This window comes from Crocodylus siamensis, chromosome 5, assembly GCF_052110815.1.
Source record: "Crocodylus siamensis isolate JL-2025a chromosome 5, ASM5211081v1, whole genome shotgun sequence".
NCBI classification, from domain to species: Eukaryota; Metazoa; Chordata; order Crocodylia; family Crocodylidae; genus Crocodylus; species Crocodylus siamensis.
The window spans coordinates 17,969,122-17,978,172 of NC_143399.1; the positions used below are offsets into that span (position 1 = coordinate 17,969,122).

The following is a 9,051-nucleotide window of genomic DNA, read 5'->3' on the forward strand; positions in this document are numbered from 1 at the left end:
AAAGGTTCATTCCTGATACCCTGCACCTGTGCCTCAATTTCAGCCACATCTGCCAACTGGACTCATTGGCTTCAGTGAAGCATCTCGACTCCTTTACCTCAGCAGGCATATGGGGTAAAAAAAGTAAGCCGCCAAAGTGACTTGGAAGTCTGAGTCCCATATTCAAAAGATTTAGACTGTTCTTAAGTCAAAGAGACTTAAAGTGCCTAAATAAGGGTGCCAGGTTGATTTCAGCAGTTTTAAAATATTTCAGTCCCTTTGATTTTCGATGAGATGTAGGCTCCAGTATAATTAAGCTGCTTTTGAAAATGGCACTTGAGTGCTTTCAAAATGTAACCAGCTTCTTTGAAGAACTAAACATGGAGTAGGTTTTCATGTTATATTGTGCTTTTCGCCAACATTTTCTAACCAGTGACTGTTGAGAAAACCCATTTTCAGTCATGGAAGGTGGCTGTGTTTATGAAACACCTCTACTCACAGAGCTAGACGAGAAACAAGTCCACTACAGGCAGTTACTAGTCTCACAGCTGCTGCAAGATTAGCCTCTCCCAATCCCAGCTGTTTTGTTACGGCCCCACCTCTACAAAGCTCAGTCTTCACACTTAGGAGCATGATGCTATGCAACCTCAGGAGTTAGTCCACATAGGGGAACGGTGGCATAGCTCTTAGGGAGCTAAGGTGGACCATTGGGCATCTGTTGTACTCAGGAGGAGCCTGCAATCGTACAACTGTGAATCTCCATGTTAGCAAAAAACATTGATTCCCCCTGACTTCCAGCCACATTGTTACAAGGAGTTGTTTAATGTCAACATTAAGGAAGTGTAGATTTTGTGGTGACCATCCTACCTTTTGCCTTATCGGTCAATTAGCCAAGAGCCTTACCTTTCTAACGAAGAAATATCAGTACTTTATTTGAAAGTAAATTTAACAAAAGAAGGGAAAAAGCAACAGCTCATATTCAGCCTGCTATATTCTCTTGCATGAGGTACTTTCTCTAATGTTATCACAACGACATACTTCAGCGAACCAGTTCCAGAACGAAACCATGTATTCTGATCCTGTAGTCGTCTCCACAGCGACAGGAGAGATTCCCTATGGTAAGAAGGCAGTATTTCATACTTGGTAAGCAAGAGTTTCTACTTGCTCAGAGGTGGGAGGTAACTGTACATACCGGCTACTGATAATATTTCGTGGTCCATGAGAGGGGACTGCAGCACTTATTTATGTGCTAACCAGAAGTGAAAGCAACTTTTTACTTCACTAGTAAACACGCCACATAGTAGGAAATGCTGCTACCCTATCAACCAAATACAGTCATTATTAGTCTTTCAAGGGTCTAATATCACTGACCTGTACATACTGTGTAATTGCAACCATTATTCTTTTGTGTGTCTTTGTTTCCTAAACAGATTAAATTAAATGTATACACCAACCAGTAGAATAGGAAGATACAAGGTTAATTTAACAGCATTTCCTGTTCATAGAGATAAGCAGTGTGTTGGCAAATGGTGAACTAGACTTGTTTATGTCTTAAGTAACATAAACCTCTGTTTCACCTTTGGTTAGCTGTAACAAGTGAAGTTCCAATAATGTTCTTTCAGCTGGAAGCGAAAAAGCAACAAAAAAAACAAACCAAAACAAAAAATGCAAAAAAGACAGAAGTGTAATGAAACTTAAGTGTTTATGGACAATGCTTCTGCATGGGAAATGGTTATGCACATTTGGCCATATTTCTCAGAAGCACTTGCCTGGAAATTCCCTTCCAGAACCAGATTCTCACAGCCAGATCACCCCAGCATGTCAATACGTGTATGCAGTGCAAAATGTGCTGTTACTTTACCACCATATCCTGCATCCACTGAAGTCAGCATGAGTCAGGGGCCAGGTACAGACATTACACTTTTACTAGTATAAGAGATGAGAAACCAGTCTGTACCTGGAGCAGAACAAAAGTACAATACATAGACTGATTTAAAAATGGCAGAACCAGGTCTAAGATTGATGCTCCCACCAAAGGACAAATGTGTGTTCTGCTCACTTCCAATCTCAGGTACGCTGCTTACAGAAAACTGCATAACTTAAATCAATTCTGCCTTGAATGTCTGTTTTTTGAATGTCTGTACCTAGCCAGGTTGCACGAGTAACGTGACCACAACAACAATACATGGGCAGCTACATTTGCTTTTTAAGTTTTAAACAGATAGGTAGAACTAGGCACTAAATATTTTAGCACAGATCCTCAGCTGCTGCAAGCCATGGTAGCTCCATCAAAGTCACTGGGGCTATGACAGTCATGGAGCTATGCATCATCTGAGGGGTATGGGCATGTGAAAAAATTACCGTTAGGTCATGAAGGATAAAGTTTTATAATGCATCAGTTGTTCTGTGGCAACTGTCCATGTACAGGCTCTTATCCCATGATAGAAGAAGGGCCGTAGCAGAACAAGTGCAACTGAGCTTTCATTTGCCACAATATAAAAATATACATGCAAGCAGTTTTCTTACAGTAGGAGAGGCATACTGTAAAACCCACCCTTGTGTACTTTGAACTGGCCCAGTAGCATCACTGAGTGAGAAAAATGGCTTCCAAATGTAAGTTTGCACCCTTCTGTAACTTTCGGTTAAAGTGACTTACTGCTTGAAATTTCCTGGCACAGTTTTAAGTCTTGGAGCTGTATCTCATTGTCTCCAAAGAGTTCCAGAAATGGGACTTTTGTCCTGAATTAAAAATAAAAAAGTCTGAAATTAGCTGACCTACCCTTCATCTCCAAATGTTCCTATGGCACTAGGCAGTATCCTCTGTGTTCACTGAGAGGTTGCAGACAGTACTGCCTGGGCCTCACAGACATGAATGTGGTAGGATAGCCATGTTCACATGGCAATGCCACTGGGCAAATTAATACCACATCTTAGCAGAGCAAATTCACCCAACCCAGCACTATATTTAGGTAGCTCAAGCATACCTGGAAATGATTAGAGACTACTTATGGAATAACTGAAATGGTGCCCCAGTTTTTGCTCCTTAACATTTGGTCACTTTACCTTCAGTCTTAGAAAAACATACCTTTCCCATCAGGCTACTGGGCTTATAATCTATGACCCTGATTTAGCCATATTGTATGTGAATAATACACAATAGTAATATCACTGAGTTTAACAGGGTGACCTATTTACATGAAGTTACTCACATGTTTGCATAATTGGAGCCAACAAGAATATCTGCCATAAAACAAAAGCTATTTGATCACCTCTTTTTTAATTCCCTCATTTTTCAGATGATGAAGTTGGAGTTCTTTTGGGACTAGGCATCGGCATGATCATACTGTCAATTGCCCTTTTAACCTTGATGTCTAAAAAATCTTTTAGAAAAAGGTACTCTTTTCTTCTTTTGTTTCCAAAACATTCTTCTCTTTGAACACTCTAGGTTTACTGTAACTGCAGAAATTGATCCTTTTGTACAGCCTTTTACACAGGACAACTTTTCCCGTTCATAATACTGCTATCAAAAGATGCCCTCCATATATTTTACGGTGAGGTAGACAACCACAAGAAAAAGTAACATGAGTATTCCTTTGGAAACCCCATAGTTAGGGACCAAGGGGTAAGTCATTAGAGAAACATGAGAGAGAAAGCAAAAAGTTTAACCCAAATCCATTTTAGTGTAATCTCTTCTTAGAATGGATGACTCTACTTCTAAGTCAAGAACAGAAACTGCTGCTCAGATACTACCTGGTTCTTGGTCAAGCAGAGTGCTATGACATTGCCAGATTTTGGACCCTCCAAATGAAGGTATAAAATGAAGTAGGACAGAACGGAGCATGGAGACTGGTGAGGTTTAGGCAATGTGAGTCAAACACTAAGTCTGATATAATCAATACTGCTGGGAATGAAACTGTTAAATAACAGAATAATAGTATATTGAAAACAGAGACTCACCAGTTTTCTCAAGAATATAGCAAACTGCGGTGAAGAGAATGCAACTGTCATTTGAAATCTCTTGTCACTAATTTTCATTTTGTCAGCAGCGTCAAACATAAAAGGGTCAAGTTTTAATATTACAGAATTTCTGATTATGTCTGAGTTATTCTCATCAGATCAGGACACATATGCATCTTCCTATTTATGTGTAATTTTTTTTCAGCTTAGCAACTGGCAGTGCTGGTCTTGAGCATGTGCACTTTCTATGAGGGCTTGTTGTGGGCAGTCCCTCAATAGGATGATAGATATTTCCTGCACACTCTGGGTATCATCAGTAATTGGCGCTCTTAGTAGTTTCACAGGGAATTCTGTCGATGGGGATGGGCTTTCAGGGATCAAGCCCTGACTCGGTTGTGTGCAGCTTCCAAGCTAATTCTTTTGGCTAGGGACAGACACTACGCATAAACCAGTTTAAGTGATCAGAAACTGGTTTAAACCTTTAACAGAATCTCAGTTCAGTGCACATAAACCAGTTTCAAAATGGCCAAAACCAGCTGGAGATAAACATGGTTGAATGTAGTATCAGACTTCACCGATTGGGGTCAAACTGGTTTATAGAACTTGTGTCCCAGACCCTTTCTGATTTAAGTTAAATCAGAGTCCTCCAGTATCCCAGCATGTTCTACAGCCCTGGGTTGGGCTGGGCTGTCTGCTTCAGCCAAGCAGAGTTGGCCCTGCCCTTCTCCCTAGCCAGAGCACTATCACTGCTCAGGCTGGCTGAGGAAGGGGTGGGGATGGGAAGCCCTGCTCTGGAATATTGCCAGGTCTGCCTGGCAAGGGGGCAGCAGCCCTTGCCAGGCACCCCCAGACCCCCACCACCCTCGCTGCTCCAGCGGCAGGAGTGGGGGCAGGGGCAGACGCAGACCTTGGTACCTTAGGGGAAGTGGGAGTTTAATTCCCCCATTGCAGGGTGGGGGGGTGACATGGGCACCAATAGGCTGCGCTTGTATACCCGGGGCCGCAGCAGCCAGACACCAGTAATCTGAGGGGAAGTGGGGTTTAATCCCCCCATTGCAGGCAGCAGGAGTGGGGGCACCGACACAGTGCCCTGGGGTGATCTCCTCCGAGGAACGGCAGCTGGCCACAGGGAGTGGGGGAGGGGGGGACACAGCCCAGGGTGCCGTGTCAGTGCCCCCGCTGCTGCTGCCTGCAATGAGGGGATTCAACGCCCCACCCCTCTTCTCCTCAGGTTACTTGCATCTGGCAGCCCCAGCCCTGGGTGCATGGCTCTGGGTGCACAAGTGGAGCCTACCAGTGCCCACGCTGCCCCTCCCCTGTATTGGGGGCATTAAACCCTGCTTCCCCTCAGGCTACTGGGGTCTGGCTCTGCCCCCCCTCCTGCTGCCAGCTAGCAAATGAGGGGGAGGACTGCTTCCCCCAGCTGGGGTCCCTGCAGGCCAGGGTGGGGGTTTAAACCCCTCCTCAATCACACTCAGGCCTGCCCAGGCCTGGCCATGCCCCACCTCAGCTTAGTTTCCCTCCAGCCAAGGGCTTGCTCTAGCACTCCCCGGCTTATGGCCTGAGCTACTGCAGGCATGTGCCTGCATTTCCAGAGGCAAAAGTGAATGTCTATTCACTTGCAAATTGGTTCAACCTACACAGGTCAGAGTAACCTGCAAAGATTGAATCAGTGCGGCAAGTCTACAAGCACTTATTGCTCATGGCATGAAACGCATAGCCTCCACCTATCCAGAGGTCCCAAAGAAGTCCTAAATGCCACTTACACAAGCCATAAAAATACACAGAGCTTGGACTGCCTCCCTGGCAAGGACAAATTTCTCCCATAATGTACAAGTAATATCTTTTCTTTTTTGAAGAATTAGCACAGTGGCTGTGTCACTGATACCAACATGTCTGCTTGAAGATTTCCCTCATATGGAAAACAGCAACACGATCAAGTCACTCCAGGTAACTACTCACCACAAAAGCAAGCTTTTTTTTTTTTTTGATTTTCCACACGAAATAAAATTAACTCTATGTGAATATTTCTGACAAACACATATGGCCGTACATGAGAAGTTCTTCCTTTGACAGCCGGGACAGGTTCTGCTATGGGTCTGGGTCAAATTCAGTGGCCTTATGGGATAGATACAAAATAAGTTTGCAAACTTTTTCGGGCAAGGACGGTTATTTTCTAGGTGTTTGTATGGTGCTTGAACACCAGCACAATATAAAAATAAAACACCACCATCTTATCCAGGATTTGCCCTGAAGTATATTTGAAAGTGGGCAGCATACAACTGCTCCCTTTATATCACTCTTCTGTTCTTTTTAGTTCACTTTGCAGAAGCTGATTATTAAGTAATGGTAATATGTGTTAATAAGGGAGACAGAAAGCAAAGAGAAAAAAGGGCAAGTGAATAAAACAGTAGAGTTATGAATTGCTCCCTTCTTTGTCTTATTTTTACACAGCAGTGACATTTTTACAACTGACAAAATATTGCCTGTTTATGTTATTTTTTTACCAGAAAAAAAGTGAATTCATGAATGACATCTCCACTGAGTTTTACCTGGTTGATGATGACCCTGTAGTTACAGAAATACAGGAGAACTTGCTGCATGAGGAGAACAAGACTGTGGATACCCCAAAAGACAACAGAGAAGTGACTGTTGAGAATGCAGACAGTCCACAAAACTCTTCACCTGACAGATTTACAGTCACTGAGCATAGCTATGGATATAAACCCCAGATTTTCAATGGAAATACACTAGGATATATATGTAGCAATACTTACGAAACTCAGACCCAAACACTGGATCCACACACTTCTCCATCAAGCCTAGATACAAATGTTTTCTCAAAGGATTATACAAGCCCTACTCCTTACTTGTGGAACGCTGAAGGAGTGGAGAGGAATATATTTTTACTTGAGAAGATTAATCTCATTTTAAGCAATAGCAGAAGTGGGCAGAGTAGCACTTTCAGTTCAGCAAATGAGGAGCCATGCAGACTTGTTGAAAACCAGCGGAAAGAATCACCGTCCAGTGAAAATGTTCAAGAGCAGACACTGGTTCCCGATGAGTTGGTTTCTTGCTTAAGTGCTCTAAATGAAGACTCCAGACATATTAAATCTTATTTTCCACAAACCACTGGAAGAATATTTCAATAGGAATAACTGTAAAATAAAAATCAAGTTTTTTTATGACTGTGAGTTACCCATATTTGAGTTTTCAAACATCAGAACTGAAAACATAACTCAGGATTTGAAGTTTATATTCTTAAGTGGAATCAAAATACTTTTGCATAAGACCTAGCACATTTCTGGTCTGATTCATAGCCATTAAACTCATGGGGCAGTTTTCACAAGCATGAGAATGTAAATCTGATTTCCTAGATAAATTCAAACTAAGGAAATGTTATCCTGCTTCCTCCAATGCCCTTTGCAGTCCTGACTAGATGCTGTATTTCCCCACTTGTTGTTCTCTTACAGGTATGATGTTTCACTCCAGAGATGGTTGCATTTTAGTGATGCATACAAGGATTAGCTGTGGCTCATAAAATACCATGGGATTGTCTGGAATGGCAAGGCATTACATTTAAGATGATTTATATATTGAATGGTAGAGACCTGGATGCTATAAGTCACAAAGTTGGACTGTGAAGAACTACAGAAGTATCTAGTATGAATGAGCAAATGGACAACTAAGTGGCAGATGCAATGCATCTAGAGAAGTGTAAAAGTGATGCACCTGGGCAAAAGTAACCCCAACTATAGCTACACTATGGTGGGCTCTGCATTAGCTGTTACCACACAGGGAAGAGATCTAGGAGTCATTGTGGACAGTTTGCTACAAATGTCAGCTCAGTGCTCAGCAGCCATCAAAAAGGCAAACAAAATGTTAGGGATTATTAAGAATGGAATTTTAAACAAAACTGAAAGTATCATTATGCCCCTTTATAAATCCCTGGTGAGTCCACACCTTGAATACTGTGCCCAGTTCTGGTCCTCTCATCTCAAAAAGGATATAGAAGAACTAGAGACGGTACAAAGAAGGGCAACAGGGATGATTAGCGGTATGTAGGGGTTTCCATATGAGGAGATACTAAAGAGACTGGGCCTATTCAGTTTAGAAAAGAGACGCTTGAGAGGGAACATGATAAGGGTTTACAAAATACTAAGTGGTGAAGAGAAAGTAACTAGTAAATATTATTTACTCTCTCACACAATACAAGAGCTAGGGGTCACAAAAGGAAACTAGTAGGTAGTAAGATTAAAACTAACAAAAGGAAGTTCTTTTTCACAAAGTGTTTTCATTAAGATGTAGCATTCATTGCCACCAGAGGTTGTGGAAGTTGACAGTTTAGCTAGATTCAAAAAATGATTGGACAAATTCTTGGAGAATAGGGGCATCAGTAGCTATTGACCTTGGGAGTTTGGGATACAATCTCAGAATTAGGACTTCCTAGACCTTAAATGTTGGGGGCTACAAATGAGAGAGAAATCCTTAGAAAAACACACCCTTGTCATACCCAGTTCCCTCTCTCTTTCAGCACCCACTCTCTGCCACTGTGTAAGACAGGATACTGGGCAAGATCTACGATCCGATCCAGTAAATGGCAATTCTGATGTTCTTAGGCTCTTAGCAGAGCAATTCATCTGAGCAAAGAACTCAGAAACACCACAACAATTCAGAGCAGTTTTGACATTCTGGAGTCCTTTGGGTTTAATTCTGTGAGTCACGTGTAGGTGTATCCATGGCATTAATATTGTATGGCACCCTTAAAAGGATCTTGTGGTACCTCAGGGTGCCATGACACCCTAGTTAAGAATCACTGCTCTAGGCAATCAGAAACTTGTTTTAAATGCAAGAAGCCTGGCTCATGTTTGTAGCGGAGCACTAGGGTGCTCACTACTAGTGAGGGCGATGCGGGCTGAGCTGCCAATCAATAGGGCAGCACAGGTGGGGGTTGCCTAAGCAACTGAGTGGGTCAGCTGACCGCCAGGGGGCAGGTCCTAGCCTATATAAACACACAAGGCTGAGGCCCGAGGCAGTTCCCCTCTGGCAGCCCAAGCAGCAGGAGCTCTGCTGCTGCAGAGCCGAGCGGACCAGAGTTAAGCAGAGCAGCCAGAG

General features: G+C 42.8%; 1 protein-coding gene across 1 annotated transcript in view; it reads left to right on the forward strand.

Annotated features, from left to right (window-relative positions):
* Positions 1-7,088, forward strand: part of IL23R (interleukin 23 receptor) — a 42,905-nt gene extending 35,817 nt beyond the window's left edge. The window contains exons 11-14 of the mRNA XM_090048598.1: positions 1,023-1,097; positions 3,276-3,372; positions 5,796-5,886; positions 6,447-7,088. Of these exons, the coding sequence (XP_089904724.1) occupies positions 1,023-1,097; positions 3,276-3,372; positions 5,796-5,886; positions 6,447-7,088 (905 nt within the window). The remainder of the gene's footprint in view (positions 1-1,022; positions 1,098-3,275; positions 3,373-5,795; positions 5,887-6,446) is intronic.
* Positions 7,089-9,051: the final 1,963 nt, after the last annotated feature.